Here is a 21,151-nt window from a genome sequence, read left to right as displayed (position 1 = left end):
TTTCTCTAGTTGTGGCGAGGCGGGGGGCTACTTTTTCTTGCGGTGCAAGGGCTTCTCATAGCAGTGGCTTCTCTTGTTGTGGAGCACGGGCTCTAGGCATGCAGGCTCAGTAGTTGCAGTGCATGGGCCCTAGAGCTCATGGGCTTCAGTAGTTGTGGCGCATGGGCTTAGTTCCACGGCATGTGGGATCTTCCCAGACCAGGGATCAAACCCATGTCCCTTGCATTGGCAGGCGGAATTTTTTTTTCTTTAATTAATTAATTTATCTATTGGCTGCGTTGGATCTTTGTTGCTGCACGGGCTTTCTTTGGTTGCAGCAGGCCGGGGCTACTCTTCATTGCGGTGCATGTGCTTTTCATTGAGGTGGCTTCTCTTGTTGCTGAGCACAGGCTCTAGGCCCGCAGTCTCCAGTAGTTGTGGGCTCACGGGCTCTAGAGCACGGGTGAGACATTGTCATTAGGGTTCTCCTTTAGGTACAGGTAGGGCCTTTCCACTGCATTACCAGTCTATGTTTATCATCTGGAAGTGAAAACAAAAATACGGATGAAAGGAAAAAAACATAACTTAAAGTCCCCCAAACACTGCTATCCAGAAATAGCATTGTTAACAAGGACACCTCTTGTTTTAAGTTTGGAATTGGGTCCATATTCCCTTGGTAGAGGAGATTGCGTTCTTATTTGAAGAGTCTCAAGGTTGCCGGTCCTAAAGTTTAATTTTGTGTTATTAGGGGCAATATTTTTGTATAAAGTTGGTGCCTTAAATGCATTTTCTCAAATGTTGGGAATGCTTATCTTCTGCTTGAGTCCATTCTCCCACGTAGACACAAGACTGTGCTTAGACAACTGTAAGATGTGATATAGTAAACTATCGGCACACATAGGCAGAATGGATGCCTAGTTTAGAAGCCCCAAGTCTTTGTCTCCTGCTCTGACTGAACGGGAACATGGGACTCCCTTTCTGTCTCCTGTATTGCCTGAGGCCTAGACCAGGACCAGATGTAAGCAAGCGACTCTTTCCTGCTTCCTATACTCTTGTCTTAAGCCTTTCAGATTGGGAGCCACTCTGGTGGGAGACTCACAGGAGGAAAATAGGTTTTTCACACCTCTGTCTGCTCCCCGCCCCAGGGGAGTGTTTATAAAACCCTTCTTTCCCAGGACAGCTATTCCGTTGTGATCGTTCCTGTCCTTTTTGTATCGCTGCTTAGCAGAGGCCATTCTTGACGTTAGAAAGGGGGCTGGGTAAAGTAAGGGACCAACAGTCCTCATTTCTTCCATCTTAACTTGGTGGATTTAACGGTCAGACTGATGGTTAGCCAGACTGTTGGTCTCCGCACGGTGTCAGTGGATAGCCTGAGTCATACCTGCACTTGTGTGAGCCTCTCAGCCTTCCCTCAGCTTCTTTGTAGTTACGTAGAAGTAATGTCCTGGTTTTATTTCCTAGGGTATTTTTAGGTCTATTTCTTCAGTGGATCCTCTTGGAACCCATTAAAATGCATATATGTATTACTTAAATTGATGTAAAGATGAGCCTGTATTCTGGCCAAGAAGTCATGCTTTGTTTCCTCTTTTAAAATATGCCTCACGAGCTGCTCTCCAGTTAAGCTAACCTCATAGGGTTGTGCAGTCTCATGAGTATAATAACTATCAAATTGTATGATGTTAAAAATGCTTTACGTACGTCGCTTGTTCTGAGATGTGAAATTTCACACCGTTGTCAAATAATAAATACAATGACGGTGATCTCAACATTTCTAATTGTGATTTTTAAAAAGATATTTTCTTCAGTTACCAAATGTGATGGACAGATTTAACCAGGTGATTAAACCCTTTAGACTTTACCTTTAGAAGATAGGCTTCTTCTCCAAGGTGAAGCTATTGAAAAATGTCAGTCTTCAGTTTCAGCTAGCCGTTCTCTTTCTAACAATGCATCAGTGGCTTTGAAATCAAATGTGAAATGGCACTTGAGAGCATTTCTCTCGGCGGGAGCAGGGTGGTGGTGGTGAGGGCCTGACCCATTTAATTTTTTTTTTTTTTTTTTACAGAATATAACTTTTAAAAGGTTTCTTTTTAGTATAATACATTTAGTAATGTAGGTTAAATGTATGTTAAGTGTTGTGTATAAGTTAAGTATTGGGACAGTGACTTTGCTGAAAATGACTTTTCCTTCTTAACTTTTCTTTCTTCCTTTATTTAAGGATTCCTAGATGAGGTTATGAAGAAGTATGGCAGTTTGGTCCCACTCAGTGAAAAAGATGTCCTTGGAAGATTAAAAGATGTTTTTAACGAAGACTTTTCTAATAGGTTTGTCAATGATGCTTAAGTAAAGCTGTTGAAAAGAAAATTACTGGCTTGTATGACTTTTCTCTTGATTTAAAAAAAAAAAAAAGATGTTTAGCAATAAACTGAGTTGAACTTATTTTTTTGTTTTTTGTTTTGTTTTTTTTTACTTTCAACATACTTCTGTTTCAGAAAACCGTTTATCAACAGGGAAATAACAAACTATCGGGCCAGACATCAAAAGTGCAACTTCCGCGTCTTCTACAATAAGCACATGCTGGATGTGGATGATCTGGCAACCCTGGATGGTCAGAATTGGCTGAACGACCAGGTCAGTGTATTGTGTGTTCTCAGCATGGAAACGTGGCGGAGGATGTTGGACAATAAAATGTAATGAATGACCTCTAGGTTGGCCTCACAATTATCTTTTGGAATCAAGGATTCTTTATTCCTTACTGAAGTGACTCATTCACTAACCCAGCACAGTATGGGAAAGCTTTGATTACTGGTAGCAGTAGCAATATGTTGTTTGTTCTGAGTGGATGTTCTGGATTGTATAGGGTTAGTAAGCTGGCTTTATGTTCACTTTTTATAGGTCATTAATATGTACGGTGAGCTGATAATGGATGCAGTCCCAGACAAAGTAAGTGAAAACTTTCTCTTTAGGAGAAAGAGTCCTTGTGTATTAAAGGAAGAAGCTTTTTTTTTTTCCCCTTTAACTTTATGTAATTATTTGATATTTCTTAGATTTTTAAAAGGAGATTTTTGTCTCGATCATGTGCTAGGATTGGGCATAAGTTCTATAAAATCATTTCAGCAGAAAGTCATGATGTCAGGTTTTCCTGCTTATTTATTTCAGAGTGGGTGTGTTTCATGATATCTTGAGGAGGCTTTTTTTTTTTTAAAGTGGGGTGATGCACACAAAAAGGACTATTTGCTTTGAGCTTTTAAATTTAACTGAAAAAAATTTAACTTAATATCTTACTCCCTTTAAAAATGTAGTAATGTAGTATTCATCTTCACTTTTTCTTGGATTAATCTTTGATACTCAGTTTAAACACAAACTAATCCCCTTAAACTCTAAAATTCCCTCAAGAGCTTAGTTACACATCAAAAAACTATTTTTTTAAATTTAATGTATTAAATTTTGTTTCTGAGTACTCAGATTGCCTGATGGGCAGCCTTTAAATTCAACAAGTAAAAGCTTTCCAAGTACTTCATAAACATTTATAAATCTAATAATTTAAACAGGTAAATACAGTGAATCTCAGATTCTGACACTTTGTTAATATAGACAAAATGTCGTAACTTTCCACTTAAAATCAAAAATCTGTTATACATTTTAAATTGGAATCATGAAGCTAATCTGTCAGATTCTTTATTTTGTCAGATTCTCTTAATCATCAGAAAGTTTAAACATACAGATGATTTTTAACATAAAAGTATTAATTTCAAGAGTATAATTTCCCTTCATTACCACTACATTTAATTTTAAACCTTCATTGGATGGAAAGGACACTTAACTAAGGCAGTGGTTCTCAAAGTGTAGTCCCCAAACCAGCAGCATTAGCATCACCTGGGAATTTATTAGGAATGCAAATTTTTGGATCCAGCCCACACCTACTAAATCAGAAGCTGGAGGTGGGGCCCAGCCATCTGTGTTTTAACAAGCCCTGAAGATTCTGAAGCACTCAAAGTTTGAGAATTATTGCCTAGAGATAGCTACTATGGCCCCCCCCCCCCCAATTTTATTTATTTATTTGGCTCTTTGAGGGTCTTAGTTGCAGCACAAGAGATCTTTTTTGAGGCATTCGGGCTCACGGGCTTCTCTCTAGTTGTGGCGTGCAGGTTCACCCTCTCTAGGTGCAGTGCACGGGCTCCAGAGCAAGTGGGCTCTGTCGTTCGTGGCACTTGGGCTCAGTAGTTGTGGCACTCAGGCAAGGGCTTAGCTGCCTCTCGGCATATGGGGTCTTCCCCAACCAGGGATTGAATTGTGTGCCCTGCATTGGAAGGCGGATTCTTTACCACTGGACCACCAGGGAAGTCTTACAAGCTCTTTTTATCGATATCTTAAACTCCACATTCTCAAAACAAATGTGCATCAGAATCCTCAGGCCAGATTGCTGAATCCCACCCTTATAGTTTCTGCTTTAGTAGGACTGGAGTGGGGCCTGAGAATTTGCATTTTAACAAGTTCCTAGGTGATGCTGATACTGCTGGTCTGGTGGCCACACCCTGAGAACCTTAGCACTAAGGGAACAGTTTTATCATCTCAAGTGAGTCCAAGTTACTGAGTGAAAACTTTAAGACCATAGAACACTTTAAGACCAGGTGAGCGGATACTCATTTATAAGCCAGAATTTTGAAAAAGCCAAGGATGCAGGACATGATGCTCCATGTGACTGGGGTAATTTTTTCTGTGCGAGAAGCGATCATGCTAAGGCCTTTGTATAGTTGTCATGACTATGGGATCTCCAAGTCCACGTCCTTCAGATGGGGTTAGTTGTGTACTCCACATCCCTTGAGTTCAAGGTATTTGTTACCTAATTCTTTCATGGCCTCTTTCAACTTTATCACCTGATCTGATGAGATTTATTAGGTTGCTTCTTTACTTGATTGGATTCAGGTAATCTATTTGCTGCCACATTCCACTTCTGACTAGAGACCACATTTGTAAGGTCATTCTGATGAAAATTAGAAGCCGTCTTCTGTGAACTGGTTAATGTATGTTTTGGTCATTATTTTTGAGAAGATACTTTTCCTCATATTTTGGTCTATCTTACATTCAGGGATTTTTAAATGTCCATTTTCTTGTGAAGTTAAGTCTTGGCAGAGTCTCATATAATGAGTGCTTATATTTGATGTCTTTCTAGGTTCACTTCTTCAACAGCTTTTTTCATAGACAGCTGGTAACCAAAGGATATAATGGAGTTAAAAGATGGACTAAAAAGGTATTCTCTTTATTTCTTTTTTTTAATTTCTTTTTTATTCTAAATTTGAAATGAGGATGATAAGCCACTTCGAGTAGAAGGTTACCTTTTTGCCAATATGTTAATTAGAAACAGGCTCTTTAATGTAAGTTTCTTTTGAATCTTTTTATTTGAAACACAAGACACTAGTAAAATTCTTGAGTCTATCCAGACTGCTATAACAGAACACACTGTATTGGAAGTTAATGGTTCTGACATTGCTGTTAGCTTGCTGTGCAACTTAGACGAGACACTTAATTTGGGCTTCAGGTTGCTTATTTATAAAACAAAATGATAAATTAGAGCAATCCTTAAGGTTCTTTCCAACCTTAATTTCTCTATATATTCATTGACTATGTCAGGAACATTATTTTAAAAGCCTATTTATATTCTATTTTTGATACTTTGAAAAAATTACCAACAAGTTCAAATTCCACAGTCATAGGTCTAGAGATATTATAACTTTTCACTTTTTATACTGGATGGGTTAGAGAAATTGGGAGTAAGTTTTGTCTTATGTAGTTGTGGGTGGAAATAATTTTTTGCAAAGTACAAACACCTGATCGAACATTGCTGTGTAGGTAATGTGTACAAGGCATCACTTCATCAGCAGTGCCAAGATATACTAAATGTGGTTGAAGAGTGCACATCTGGGGAAATAGATATAATGAACTCAGGATTCAGACCTGGGTTCAGATCCCATTCAGCCACTTAACTAGTTGTAAGACCTTGGGCAAATTACTTAATTCCTTTAAGCTTCAGTTTCATCATCTATAAAATAGGAATATCAATTGGATTTATCCTGTGAGGATTCAATGAGATAATGCACGTAAGCCACTAAGCATATGATAAACACACAAGTTAAGTGGTCATCATTTTTATGTTATGACGGTAGAAGCATGGGAGAGGACTAGTGTTGCTGGAATGCAGAGAGCAAAGAAGAGAGTGGCATGAAGTGGATCTGATCGAGAGATGCAGGGCCCTGAGGTCTATGTTTTAAATTTTATCCTGAATCTGTTGAAGGGTTTTAGGTGACGACATCCAATTTGTAGTCTACTCTAGTGGCACTGAAGAAGACGGACGAGTGTGGGAGCAAAGTTGATGGGGGTAGAACAGAAGGCCACTGCAGAGTGATGGTACTTTAAATTAGAGTGGTAGGAGAGATGGGAGATGTACATAAATATGAGTGTGACCTAGGAGGTGAAATTAACAGGACTCAGTGATGAGTAGGTTGTGGGGATGAGGGAGAAGAAAGTGTGAAAGATGACTTCCGAGGGTATGGCTTGTGCCCCTGGATGGGCTGTGGCGGTGTTTATATTAGAAAAATTGAGGACAACTAATTAGTAGGGGATTGGTCAAGTTAAAACTATACATCCATATAATAGGATGCTACTTAACCAGGAAAAGTTACATAGCTGGGGAAAGATGATCATATGCATCATGGCGTAGAGAGAGGTTACACAGATATACCTTGGGGATAATTGTAGGTTTGGTTCCAGACCACCACAATAAAGTGAATACTGCAATAAAGTGAGTCACCAGATTTTTTTGTTTCCCAGTGCATGTAAAAGTTATATTCACACTGTATTTTAGCCCCTTATGTTTGCAGTAGCGTTATGTCTAAAAAAATAATGAACATACCTTAATTAAAAATACTTTTTTGCTAAAAAATGCTAACCATCCCCTGAGCTTCAGTGAGTTGCAGCAGTAACATCACAGATCACTGGTCACAGAGCACCATGACAAATATAGTAATAATAAAAATGTTTGAAATATTGTAAGAATTACCAAAATGTGACACAGAGACATGAAGTAAACAAATATTGTTGGGAGAATGGTGCCAACAGACTTTGCACCATTGCAGGGTTGCTGTAACCTTCAATATATAAAAAATGCAGTATCTGCAAAGTACAGTAAAACAAGATATGCCTTGTAAATAGCATGGAAGAATATACACTCATGGAAAAATTCCCGAATAATAAACAACATGAGAATGAAGGAATAAAGTCAAGTGTAAATATGTGAGTCATCTCATTAAATAGAATAAATTAAATTGTTCCCTCCTCTGGACCCTCTCAGATTGGGTTAAATCAGAAAATCCAGCTATATGCTGTGTATAAGAAATACACATAAAATAACATGAAAAAGAAAGCTTAAAAATAAAATGACAGGTGAAGACATACTAGGCAAATGCACACCAGAAGAAAGGAATGGCAAGCAAAAAGGAGGAATAGCAGTATTAACAGCAGATGAGGTAGAATTTAAGGTGAAAGGTACACTGTGTGATAAACTTCAGTACATAGATACAGCAATGATCACAAAAGCAAGGAGACCTTGGTAAATAGTGATAGTGGGAGACCTCTCTCATAGTTGGACAGATCTAGTAGATAAAAAATAAGGTCATAAATAAAAAGTAATACAACCAATGCTTTTGGTTTAATAGATATATGCTAGATCTTTATACCTGAACACTTGTAAAAATTGATCATGTACTTCGCCACAAAGAAAATTATTACACACACTATTCCTTAACCACAGTTCAGTCAAGTTAAAAATAAATAATAAAAGGTGACTAAAAAAATCTTAATTAAAAATTTTCAAGACTTCCCTGGTGGTGCAGTGGTTAAGAATCTGCCTGCCAATGCAGGGGACACGGGTTTGATCCCTGGTCGGGGAAGATCCCACATGCCGCGGAGCAACTAAGCCCGTGTGCCACAACTACTGAAGCCCACGCACCTAGAGCCCGTGCTCTGCAACAAGAGAAGCCACTGCAATGAGAGGCCCACGCACCGCGCGAAGAGTAGCCCCGCTTGCCGCAACTAGAGAAAGCCCGCTTGCAGCAATGAAGACCCAATGCAGCCAATTAATTGATTAATTAATTAAAAAAATTTTTCACACATGTACATATTACTTGATATAACCTTTGGGTCTAAAAGAAAATAAAAAAGAAAGTTAGATACAAACCATCTAGAAAAGAATAGAAAGGGGAACACATCTTACCGGCCACTATGGAACATAATGAAAGCTGTTTTGAGGAAAAAATAATGGCCATAAATGCATTATTATTAAAGAAAAAAATGAAAAATAGAGAATTAAGTACTCACTAAATTAGATTACATTAAGATAAATTACAGAACAACCAGTGATTTGAAAGCAACAAAACAGTGAAACAGTGAAAGTAGAAAGAAAATCCATAGCAGAACTTTAAAAAAAAAAAAATCTCAGTCGCAAAGTCCATTCTGTGTATAACTTAAAACGCAGATGATATAAAAGAAAAAGGAACTAATTCAATTACATAAAAAGATAAACAGTAAACTGGGAAAAAGTATTTGCAATTCATATCATGGAACTAAATTTTTAAATATATAAAGTGCTTCTACACATCAACAAGAGAAAGACCTCACCAGCTCAGTAGCAAAATGGGTGAGTGATAAGGATGAAAAGCTTTGTAGCAAGGAAGGGCTTATTATTGAGTTCTGGATGTAAGTCCTTTGTGAGATCTATATAGTTTTTTTATTGTTTTCTCTCAGTCTGTGGCTTTTCTACTTATTTCTTAAACATGTTTTTTTTTTTAATTTTTTTAACCAAAAAATTAAAAAAAAATTTTTTTGGCTGTGTCATGCAGCAAACATGATCTTAGTTGCCTGTCCAGGGATTAAATCCGTGCCCCCTGCATTGGGAGCATGGAGTCTTAACCACTAGACCACTGGGGAAGTCCCTAAACATGTGTTTTGATGAATGGAGATTTTTATTTTGATGAAATCTAATTTATCATACTTTTTTCTTTTATAGTCTTGCTTTCTACATTCAGTCTAAAAAATACATTCCTCGTGTGTTTGCTTCTAACAGCTTTATAGTTTTAGGTTTTACATTTACGTCTCTGGTGCATCTCAGTTTTTGTGTAGGATGTAGGGATCAAAGTTCTTTTTTATTTTTTCCCCTCCATATGAATATCCAGTTGTTCCATTGGCATTTCCTGAAAAGGCTTCTCTTTCCCACTTTAATTGCTTTGGTGGCATCTTTGTAAAAAGTCAGTTGACCATATATGTGTGGGTCTGTTTCTGGACCTTGTGTTCTCTTGCATACCACACTGTCTTGATCTCTGTATCTTTACAGTTTGTCTTAAAACCATTGTGAGTGGCCAGCTTTAGCCTTTTTTTTTTCCAGATTGCTTTGGGAATTCCAGGTCCTTTTGCATTTTCATATAAATTTTAGAATCATTTTGTCAATCTCTACTTTTAAAAAACTTTCTGGACTATGATTGGGATTTCATTTAATCTGTATGTTCATTTGGGGAGAATGGATATCTTAACAGTATTACGTCTTCCAGTCCATAACATGGTATATTTTCCATTTATTTGTGTCTTTAATTTTTCTCAGTAATATTTTATAAATCTTAGTGTACAGATCTTGCATGTATTTTTTTTAATGAACCCCAAGCCGTTCTTATTTCTGAAACTACTATAAACAGAATTTTTAAAATGTTATCTTCCAGTTGTTTGTAGTTAGTATATAGAAATACAATTGATTTCTGTATATTGACCTTGTATCCTGTGATTTTTCAAACTCACTCACTGGTTCTAGGAGCTTTTTTGTAGATTCTGTATGTAAAATGTACAAAAGTGTGCTTACTAGCACAGTATACGTAACCAATAAACCTTAGCTGCTATCGTTACCACTGCCTCATCTCTCTCAGACATCAAAACTGAGAAAAATATTCTTGATAATTCTTTATGTGTCCTTTACATCCTAACTCACCCTTCATATCCTAATACATATCCTTTAAAAATCTAGAAATATTCACTATACCACTCAAAATCCCAGTTGTGGACTGGATGATAAAGCAGTAGGTACTCAATAAACATTTGTAAAAGAGTGAATGGATTTTTTTTTCAGGTGTTTCAAATTGTATGCCATCTTTTTCTTGCTTTATTGCACTGGCTAAGACTTCTAGTACATTGTTGAATACAAGTAATGAGAGAAGACACCTTTGCCTTGTTCTTTCTTTTTTTTTTTGGCACACGGGCTTAGTTGCTCCGCGGCATGTGGGATCTTCCTGGAGCTAGGATCGAACCCGTGACCTCTGCATTGGCAGGCGGATTCTTAACCACTGCACCACCTAGGAAGCCCCTGCCTTGTTCTTAATCTTAGGAGGAAAGCTTTCGGTTTTTCACAGCTGTTTATGATGTCAGTTGTAGGTTTTTTGTAGCTGCACTTTATGGGGTTAAGTTCCTTCCTATTCTTAGTTTGGTGAGAGCTTGTAATCATAGATGGATGTTGAGTTTTATCAAATGCTTTTCCTGTATCTAAGGAGATGATCCTATATTTTTTCATCTTTATTCCTTTAATGGGACCCAAACTGAAGGAGCAGCACCTAATCTTGAGACATGTCAGTCAGGGTCACATGATGGCTCTTGAAGCTTCAGCTTGGTCATGACATAAATTCACTTCTCTTTACAGCTCACTGGCACTGGTTAAAGCAAATCATATGACTACATTTTTGCCCCTGGGAGGGACAAGTGAAGCCACTTGGCAGTAGGTAGTTCTGCATAATCCTCTTACAGGAGGGTAGCAAATAATTGAGATCAATAATACAACTGACCACACACATCTTCTTAGTTACACATATGTAATAAGGTTACATATATGTGTGTGTTTGTGTGTAAAAATTAATATATTAAAAAGAAGAAAAGGATCTGGAAAGATTTAAACTGAAGTATATCTTTTTATCTGTATTTTGTAATTTTTATTTTAAAATTGCTTTATAATTAAGAAAAAAGTTTCTTTTTGAAAAAAATGTAAATTTGGTCTCATTTAATACTGTATTTTATTTCATTTCATCATTTCATTTCATTTCATTTTTAAATGGCATCCCGTGCAGTGTTTTTTTTTTAAGAGCATTGTTTTGTTTTTTTAATTAATTAAATGCCCGAGAGTAGGGGTGCTACTCTTCATTGTGGTGGCTTCTCTTGTTGCAGAGCACAGGCTTTAGGCGCACGGGCTTCAGTAGTTGTGGCTCAAGGGCAGTAGAGCGCAGGCTTAGAAGTTGTGGCTCCGTGGCATGTGGGATCTTCCTGGACCAGGGATCAAACCCGTGTCCCCTGCATTGGCAGGTAGATTCTTAACCACTGCGCGACCAGGGAAGTCCCGTGTATTTTAAATATGATTTCTTGTTTTAGTTACTCAGAATTTTTGAGCTGGAAAGGGCCAATTGTCTGTCCTATTTAATATTTCCTGTCCATCTCACCTCCCAGATTTATGGATACAGAAACTGAAAAGCAGAAGTGCTATGTTCCAAGGTCATGTAGACTAGTAGAACATTCTTCTAGAGCAGGACATTATATGAATATCAGAAAGCAGAGAAGGCTTGAGAAATAGTTTCTAACAATCTAGTTTAAAATAGCCCCAGAATACTCACCAAAAACACCTGAAAAAAAAATCCATTCACTCTTTTACAAATGTTTATTGAGTACCTACTGCTTTATCATCCAGTCCACAACTGGGATTTTGAGTGGTATAGTGAATATTTCTAGATTTTTAAAGGATATGTATTAGGATATGAAGGGTGAGTTAGGATGTAAAGGACACATAAAGAATTATCAAGAATATTTTTCTCAGTTTTGATGTCTGAGAGAGATGAGGCAGTGGTAACGATAGCAGCTAAGGTTTATTGGTTACGTATACTGTGCTAGTAAGCACACTTTTGTACATTTTACATGTATTGTCACTCTCAACTTCATAAGGTGGTACTGTTGTTATCTGTATTTTATAACTGAGGAAATTAAGGCACAAGGAAGCTACAAAAATTGCCAAAGTCATCTGGCTAATAAGTGGCAGAACTACAATTTGAACTTGACTAGACTTACTTCAGAGCCCATGATCTTAACTACTGTACTGAGTCTGTAGAAAGACAGAAGGCTGAAAGGAGGCTTTGCTGTTTTCTAATACCACGATTCCTTCCTAAAAAGAATTGATTCTAAGTCAGTTATGTATATAAGAAAATTAGTTAAGCTTAAAAATAAGGGGCTAAGTCATGTTAGGTAGTTAATAAACACAGGTTTAGCAGGTTAAATGGAAAACAGTGGTTTCTGTATTTTCAATTTTCTTTTGTATTTTGGCTTACTAGTTACAAACATGGGCTTTAGACTAAGATCTGGGTTCAGATTCTGGCTTCACCACTCCCTAGTTTTATGACCTTGGGCAGGTCAAAGGTCAGTAAATGGAAGATGCTGTTTGTTGTTGGTTTGGAAAGCCTGTGGTGATGGCTACATTTCTTTTTCTTTTCTTGATCAGGTGGATTTGTTTAAAAAGAGTCTTCTGTTGATTCCTATTCACCTGGAAGTCCACTGGTCTCTCATTACTGTGACACTCTCTAATCGAATTATTTCATTTTACGATTCCCAAGGCATTCATTTTAAGTTTTGTGTAGAGGTAAGTTAATATACTGCTCCCCCCCACCTTTTTCCCATTTGTTTTGTGATTGACCATATGGTATCTCAGCTCTAGGATAGATCAGCTGAGATACCATCTGTAGTCAGTACAATGAATGATCAGTTTCTGTCATGTCATGTCAAAATGCTGGCAGAGAAAAGGACTACAAGAGGAATCTCCAGGTGGGAAGAGGTAGCTGTCCACAACCTGGATCCCTCTCTGAGATATATGCCCTGTTTGGATTTTGTCAGATTTTTTTCTGTCTTTCCCTTAAAACTAAATTTTGAATGTGGATAGAAATAACTTTCCTTGATTTTTCTTAGAGCTAAAATTGGCTTATATCTTCAAAATAACTTCTGTAGAATGAATTATAGCCAAGAGAATCAGCTGGCAATATATTAGAGTTCAACTAATATGAGTTCAACAAGATGGTGGGTTACAAAGCAAGAAAAATCAGTATGTTTCCTAATTTTCCTACACTAGCAAGAACCAGTTAGAAAATATAAGTGAAAACAGAAAGATTCCATTTTCAAAAGAAACAAAGATGTAAATTACCCAGGAATATACCCTAACAAAAAATGGGGACATTCTTTGAGATGAAAACTCTAAAGTATTGAAAGGAAATCTGAATAGATGGAAAGATAGGCACACTCAATATTGGAAGGAGATTAATTCTCCCTAAACTAATATAAACTAATTTCTGTCCTAATCAGTTTCCCAGGAGGATTTTGAATGAATCCCGATAAGCTCATCCTGGAATTCATATTGCAGAATTCATGTGCATGAACACCTGAAATAGTTTTGAAGTAGAACAAAACCGAATGAAGGAATACTTGGTCTAGTAGATGTCAAACAGTATCACAAAGGCTTAATAATTAAAACTATTTTAATTATATTGGTTTAGGAATAGACAAGTGGATTGGTGGAACAGCATAGAGAATCTAGAAATAACTCACGTTTATGTGGGAACTTAGTATATGATAAAGTTGGGGAAGGACAGGCTATTCAATATATGCCATTGGGAAAATTAGCTACCTCTTTGGGAAAGTAAAATACAGGTTCTGTTTCATACTGCTTATAAGAAGAAATTCCAGATGGAATAATGACCTAAGTATAAAACACAAAGAGTAGGGAAGGCCTTCTTATACAGAACCAAAAAAGCAAAAGACAAAGAAACAGGTTGATAAATTTGACCATATCATAATTGAAAACTTATATATGTCATAAAGTTAAAAGGAATAGATTTGGAGAATATGTTTGTGACATATATAATAGTCACTATCCAGAATATAAAAAGAACTACAAATGAATAAGAAAAAGAAGGATCTAATAGAAAGGGTCAAAGGATAAAATAAGTAATTTTTAGGAAAAATGCAAATAGCCATTAAACACGTAGAGAGATGCTCAGCCTCACCAGAAATATGGGAAATGGAAATTAACACTACCTCAGGGTTCCGTTTTTTGCCTGTTACGTTAGGAAAAGTTTGATGGTACTAAAGTGGGTGTGAGGAAACAGGCATTCTCATATTTTCTGTTGGAGTGTATAAATTGATACAGCCACTTGGGGAGCAATTACAACTCTGTAATCAGTTCTGAGTGCCTTATAAATTAAAGAGATGCATATCCTGTTACATACCAGTTCTATTTCTTGGTATATACTCCATAAAAATACTTGTATATGCACATGAGAATGGGGCACACACCAGGATGTTCATTGCAGCATTATTGATAATAGTGAAAAGTCAAAACAACCTAAATTTAGCTCTACCAACAGAATTGCTAAATACATACACTGTAGTACAAGGGTGAGTCAAAAATTATCTGCACTCTCGCTGTAGAATTTATTTGAATTAACTTTTAGAAAAGACAAATACATCATTTTTCAACATACTCTCCTTGCTTTTCTTTTTTTATTTGGTTTGTTTTTTATAAATTTATTTATTGGCTGTGTTGGGTCTTTCCTGTTGTGTGCGGGCTTTCTCTAGTTGTGGTGAGCAGGACTACTCTTCATTGTGGTGCATGGGGGCTTCTCATTGTGGTGGCTTCTCTTGTTGTGGACCATGGGCTGTAGGCACATGGGCTGCAGTAGTTGTGACACTTGGGCTCAGTAGTTGTGGCTCACGGGCTCCAGAGCGCAGGCTCAGTAGTTGTGGCTCACAGGCTCTAGAGCGCAGGCTCAGTAGTTGTGGCACACAGGCTTAGTTGCCCTACAGCAGGTGGGAACTTCCCGGACCAGGGCTTGAATCCATGTCCCCCGCATTGGCAGGTGGATTCTTAACTGTGCCACCAGGGAAGTCCCTCTCTTTGCTTTTCAATACATTTTGCCCATCTGTCAACAAGCTTTTATATTCCCTCATTAAAAAATGTTTTAGCCTGAGCTGTGAGCCATGAATGCTCCACTGTCTTCATGTCTTCATCAGAACTGAATCTTTGTCCTCATAGGGCTGCTTTCAGGGGACCAAACAGGTGAAAGCCTGATGGAGGAAGATCAGGACTACAGGGAGGATGCTTTAACACCTCAAAATGAAGTTTTTGCAGAGTGTCTATGGTGTGGGAAGAAGTGTGCGGACGTGCATTGTCATGCAAGATCACAATGCCCTCGGATAGCAGTCCTCTTCTTTCGCAGATTACAAGTGGGGCTTCCATTTTTGCTTGCACTGCAATTACAGATGAACTGATGTAACACATTCACACCTGCAAAGCAGTGACTGGGGAGACAGTAGCCTTGAATGGAAAGCATTGATAAGATGCTGTGGCCAACAGAAGTTTTAATATAACTGGAGTGCGGATAATTTTTGACTCACCCTCATATGTTCACAATATTAAACTGACTATAGCAGTTAAAAAAAGAATATAGTAGATCTTTGTGTCCTAACATGGAAAGCTTTCCAAGACACTGAATTTGGGAAAGCAAGTTGCAGAATGGTGGCATCCATGGAAAGAAAAGATGAATATGCAGACGTGTGTGTGTGTGTGTATGCATATACAGACACACACTTGTATATATACATGTACGTACGTACTTCTGCTCCACCTTCAGGGGGTTAATATAATTCACGTAACCTCTGACTTCACCCTGAGAAAAGAGAGGCAGAGAAAGATATGCACAAAGGTGGAGGCCATAAGGGAAAATTAGAAACGCCAATAGGCTTCATCTTGGTAGAGATTTCAGCAGTGGACTTGACTGTATTTAGTATCCAGGATGAGTTTAAGTATAACTTTTTAGAAACTGAATGATACTTTTACCTGCAGCCCTCAAAATATGGAGTATATCTAAAGCTAGAATGTTTAGATTTCGTTTCAGTCATTAATGATTTCTGCCATGGGTTCCTTCCCTCTGTTGAGCATTGGCAGTAATTAAGACTTTCTTTTCCTTTTGCCAGTATTTAAGTTTCAAATTCAGCAAGCTGACTTACTCCTGGAAAAGGCTGACCATCTCATAAAAAGATCTAATTAAAGCATATACCAGTGTCCACAGTCTAAGTGCATACAGTACAGAAGGTCTGAGTCCTTCACTCTATAAAGTGAAAAAGGTCTGAAATCAAGTTACAGCTTTAAACTCTTTAATGCGTACTCTGCCCAGTGGTGGGGCTACAGCCTCCTCCTTTGCTTCTGTCTGCTGTGGGCAGGTTCCATTTTTCACCAACTGATGGAACACAGCATCTGTGTTGTGGTTTCTTTTTAACCAGAATATAAGAAAGTATTTGCTGACTGAAGCCAGAGAAAAAAATAGACCTGAATTTCTTCAGGGTTGGCAGACTGCTGTTACAAAGGTAAGTAAGTGATAAAAATGAAAACCCAGGCATGTCAAGGGGCTGGGATTATCTAAGGGGTGGGTGTCTTTAAAAGCATATGAAGATTGATCCCGAAGATACCAACAGAGAGCCTGGAGGCTGCAGGGAAGCAGCTCAGAATAAACCTCAGTTGGGTATTCATCACGTGGCTGCCCTGTTCCCCACTGCTTGCTGGGGCAAATAAATTCAGTCATTTCATCCCAGGGGCAGCTAGCTGCTAATAATTATAGTTGCTCTGTTGAAAAAAAGCAAAAAAAAATTTTTTGGTGGCACCTGCCTCTTTGACTCATGGCTCTTATTTCCAGATGACTCACATAGACCCGGAGAAGTACGGAAATGACTATTTGGATTCACTAAGGGAGCAAGTGCATTGGGCTGCTTTCCAGGCATTTGGGGAAGTCACGTGGCCTGAGTGCTTCAGTCTGAACACAGTCTAGAAACAGCAGTATGTTTGACCGTAGACATCAAAGCCGTATGTGGGGCAGAGTGAGCAGGCCTAGCCTCTTGACCCTGTCACAGATACCAGTGTCTTGCGTTTTTATGGGCACTGCTTTGTTTTCGTAGTGTTTTTGCATGTATGGTTTCCTTTGATCCTTACAGTCTGTGAGGTAGACAGGTCCTTTAGGGATAAGAAGCATCTTTATTAGAGATGAGATAACCAAAGCCTAGGTGTGACCTCCCCAGAGGCCATCACAACTGTTGACAGAGTCAAGTCCTTGAATTTTTAACCCAGACCCAAAGGGACAAGGCTCATTTGTTCATCCTTGAACTGAACTAAAGGCTGACTTCTAAACTTTTGTTTTGTTTTAAATAACCTCGTATATTCGTTCAAACCAGAATTGAGCTTCTGAATATTCTGAATGTACCCAATAGTATATTCTAAATTTAATCAGGATCTTTCATATTCCAACACTTTAGGCAGAATACAGTAACCAGGTCTTTGGAAAACATACTGCTTACCTTTACGATGTCTTTAAAAGAACAGGGCAGAGTTGTGAAACGTGAGACGAGAAGGGAAGACTGCCAAGCAGCACTGCTCCTAAGTATTGAGAACGCAGGCGTGCGTGCTCCCATCCACAGTTCCATTTTGATTCCATAGTCAGTGAATTGTTAGCAAAACTAATTATCCAAATGGAAGGTCTAAAATAGGATTTTATTTGATTTCCCGTTTCTCATATGTAGGGGAAATGTCATATAAGTTGTGGTTGACAGCTCTTCTCGTGTGGCCAGATGCCTCCATAAACTCAAACACTTTGAATACCAGAGGTGCACACCAGCTGTCTTGGATACAGACACGTGTCCTGTCTCTTGCTCATTTTTCCGTAAAAACAGCTTTTCTTATCTGAAGAGGAATCCTTGGTTTTATTTTAATGATTTTTTTGTGTTTCCCTTTAGTGTATTCCACAACAGAAAAATGACAGTGACTGTGGAGTATTTGTGCTCCAGGTAAAGAAACATTGTTTTTTCAGTATTTACAGTTTACAGATTAAATTTGTTGGGTTTAGAGAGGAGAGGTAGGATCCCTGTGATGTGTACGGGTACTAGGTACAGGTAGCAGAGCACTTTTCCTTCCAGCCCTCCTTTGTTGTTGGGAAGCAGTAGTTTCTGCATTTTCATATATTGCCATTAGGAAGAACCAGCTTCTAAGGCTGAGGATGAATACTTGGTCTCATCCATGCCTTATCAGAGGTTACTGGTAAGCCACATTGGAGACGGACCTGAATTTGTCCGTATCGTAGATCCTTGACGTTTGTAGAATTAACTGTATTTTTCTAACCATTGGCAGGTGGTCTTTAACCAGAGTAAAAACTCATTAGACTGTAAATAAGGGCCACATTCAAACACGGTGCTTTCTCATGCTGTAGGTTCCCTTGGATCTCCAAGGGCTATTGGAAAAGCCATTATACATTACATCTGTGAAGGAAATCATAGTACATAATCCATGAATTTGAGATTTCCAGAGATCTTAGAAGATGGGCTCACTCATAAGAGTCATGAATGTCTGGCGTTTGTAAACAAATTCAGGTTCTCACTCAAAGGCCATGGTGAGATCTGGCTGCATTCTCTGCAGGTTTCAGCTTGAGAAGAACTGGAGCCCCTTCATCCGTTTTGCTTTGCCCAATATTGAGTGGGAAGGGAGGGAGAATCCCAAGCCATATACTTGCCTGGAAAATTGACTGTAATTTGGAAGTAAATGTTTTACATTATGTTTTACAAGTTTAAACAAACTTTAACATTTGCCTTAGACCCTATTCTACTAGGGCCGCATCTAGTAAAATACATTAGGCTGGTACCTAACTCCACATGCCACTGAAGTGTTTCTGGCACCTTTGCAGTACTGCAAGTGCCTCGCCTTAGAGCAGCCGTTCCAGTTTTCCCAAGAAGACATGCCCCGGGTGCGGAAGAGGATTTACAAGGAGCTGTGTGAGTGCCGGCTTATGGACTGAAACTCAGCAGGGACTCTGGGAGGTCTGACCAAGTTGGAGCAGGTGGTTTGTTACTTGAATCTCCAAACACTTATTTGAATTTTTACAGATATTTCAGATCAGTGGTGTTGGGCCACTGTTGTTACCTCAAATTTATTTTCTGCCCTAACTCATTTCTCTAGTTACCATGTACTATTTTTTAATGTTCAGTTTGGTTTCATTTTTAATTTTGTGGATTCTGTGTGTGTCTCCCCCCCATATTTAATATTTATTATCCAAACGCATGCATATAGACAGAGCATGCAGTGCAGAGTATTAAAAAAAAAGCCTCGTAGATTTGGTGCAGCTTTTGAAACGTAGTTAGACGTGAACTGAATACAGGTTTAAATTTTAATTCCAGAAGCTAAAAATGCAGGATGTTTTTGATACAACATAACTCTGAGAATAGTAGGTGTTCCCTGGGGCATAAAGGGTAGCTAGGAGGGGTTTTGAGAAAGCCAGTCCTGTTTTATTTTTACCAGCAGCATCTTTCACTGACTTCCCTCTCCAAGTGAGTCACATTCCTTTTGAAGGGTGAAAAGGAAGTGGCCATAAACTGACTGGTATGTTCTATTTATGGAGGCACTTATAAGCACAGTGCCTGCTTTGGAAAGAGTTGATTAAGGTATGAGAAAAAGACAGCAACCTTGAGGGTCCAACTATCTTCACACATGAGAGAGTTCAATTTTGGTTTTAAGAAGCTTTATAATAAATGCTTTAATCTTATAAAGGCTTTTGCTGGAACATTGGATTCCCTGGATTTCTCTGGTTTTGACCCATTGAAAAATTAGTATCTGTTAAACTAGTGGTCAAACAAATGAGAAGCCAGCCTTTCTAAGAGTAATGTACAGGTTGTCACTTCCCCTGTATTGTTTCCCATATGGAAGAAATTAAGATTTGCCAAATACCTTTCTATTTCAAGGGTATTTAAAATATAAACATCCAAAACGGAAGACTGACTTCAGTTCTTTTGCACGTGGGTGGGGAGGAGAGAAGAGGAAAGGTAGTAAGGGAGACTTGATACTGTGGGAGTACAGCAAATGAGTTTCCCCCATTTCTCTCGTGAGCTCAGCAACATGCAGGGCTCATCTGCCTCTGCTTGACCAACCTGAGACTCCAGCACGAGTCCTTTTTCTGCTTCCATGAACCTCATCTTCTGCGGGAAGGCAGAAGTGGCCCTGTCCTTACCCTTAACTGCATTAGAATTAAAGTAATGGATCTTGCATCTTTAATCTAACAAAGTTTTGTGATATTGGAATGGAAAGGAAAGAAGGAAAGATGCATATTAAACGACCCAATTATCTTTTCTGAACTGGGGCAGGAAAAACAACTGTGTATATAAAAAACTCAGACGCTTGTACAGAAAAATACCAAGTAAATGGCAGAAGATACTTGGGTTTATGCCTCATTAGGTGAGGTGTTGAAAATAAAAAGCTAAAATGTGCAGTTTAACTTGGCCATAAGGTAGGGCTGACTGCCAGCAGCTTGAGGGTGGAGTCAGAACACGTTTACACGCAGGGCTCCCATCCCCAGACATTCCAAGCACCACCACCAGTGGTTACATTGTGAACAGCCCCAGCCCGTTCCTAGTCCCTCAAACGCCTTACTGTAAAAACCAGGTCAGTATTTCTTACTGTGCTTCAAGTCATTAAAAAGACTGAGATGAGAGGCACTTTGTGCTGCTACAGGTAGGGTTGTATCAAGCATTAGGAAAGGTGACAAAATGGGTTGGGTGTCTTTTTGAGGTTTTTCAGGCATAATTATACAAACATGAGATTTTTCAAATCTGTGCAAGATATTTGCCTTTTTTTTTTTTTTTTTTTGGTAATGAGTAACTAGGCTATTGATTAAAAATGTCTTATACTTTAGAGCTCCATCTCATCTCTCACTCTGACAAAACCAGGCATACAGAAGAGACAGAACTGTGTTCTGGCAAAAATCTTAATGCCCAAAGCTTGAACTGCCATTTCCTCCAATCTAAGAAATGGTCATGCTCTCAGCATTGAGTCAAAGAGAACCTAGAGTGAGCTGTCCCAGGTCCACAGTGTCTTTCATATCCAGCTTAATAGGGCACCTTGAGGCACACTGTCCAGCATGCTTTAGCCTAAATGTCAGATGTTTTAAGTCTGGGTAACATGTTGCTCTGTTGTTCATGACACTTGTTTTAGCACCGTCGCTCCCCCCATCTTATGATCAGATTCAAACCTCTGTTTGGC

The 21,151-nt window shown here is 38.5% G+C and overlaps 1 protein-coding gene across 8 annotated transcripts in view; it reads left to right on the top strand.

The window, feature by feature from the left end:
• SENP5 (SUMO specific peptidase 5) overlaps nt 1-19,212 on the top strand; it is a 43,564-nt gene extending 24,352 nt beyond the window's left edge. For 2 of the 8 annotated variants that reach the window (XM_057739693.1, XM_057739687.1), the window contains exons 3-10: nt 2,195-2,300; nt 2,469-2,607; nt 2,872-2,919; nt 5,150-5,227; nt 12,539-12,676; nt 16,366-16,449; nt 17,866-17,916; nt 18,807-19,212. In XM_057739693.1, the coding sequence (XP_057595676.1) occupies nt 2,195-2,300; nt 2,469-2,607; nt 2,872-2,919; nt 5,150-5,227; nt 12,539-12,676; nt 16,366-16,449; nt 17,866-17,916; nt 18,807-18,917 (755 nt within the window). In that variant the 3' untranslated portion in view covers nt 18,918-19,212. Of the gene's footprint in view, nt 1-2,194; nt 2,301-2,468; nt 2,608-2,871; nt 2,920-5,149; nt 5,228-12,538; nt 12,677-16,365; nt 16,450-16,775; nt 17,917-18,806 lie in introns of all 8 variants that reach the window. The other 6 variants (XM_057739688.1, XR_009054364.1, XR_009054365.1 and 3 more) reach the window with 6 other exon arrangements.
• Nucleotides 19,213-21,151: the final 1,939 nt, after the last annotated feature.

Source organism: Hippopotamus amphibius, chromosome 6, assembly GCF_030028045.1.
Source record: "Hippopotamus amphibius kiboko isolate mHipAmp2 chromosome 6, mHipAmp2.hap2, whole genome shotgun sequence".
Taxonomy (NCBI): domain Eukaryota; kingdom Metazoa; phylum Chordata; class Mammalia; order Artiodactyla; family Hippopotamidae; genus Hippopotamus; species Hippopotamus amphibius.
This window is presented reverse-complemented; position numbering and strand designations above follow the sequence as displayed.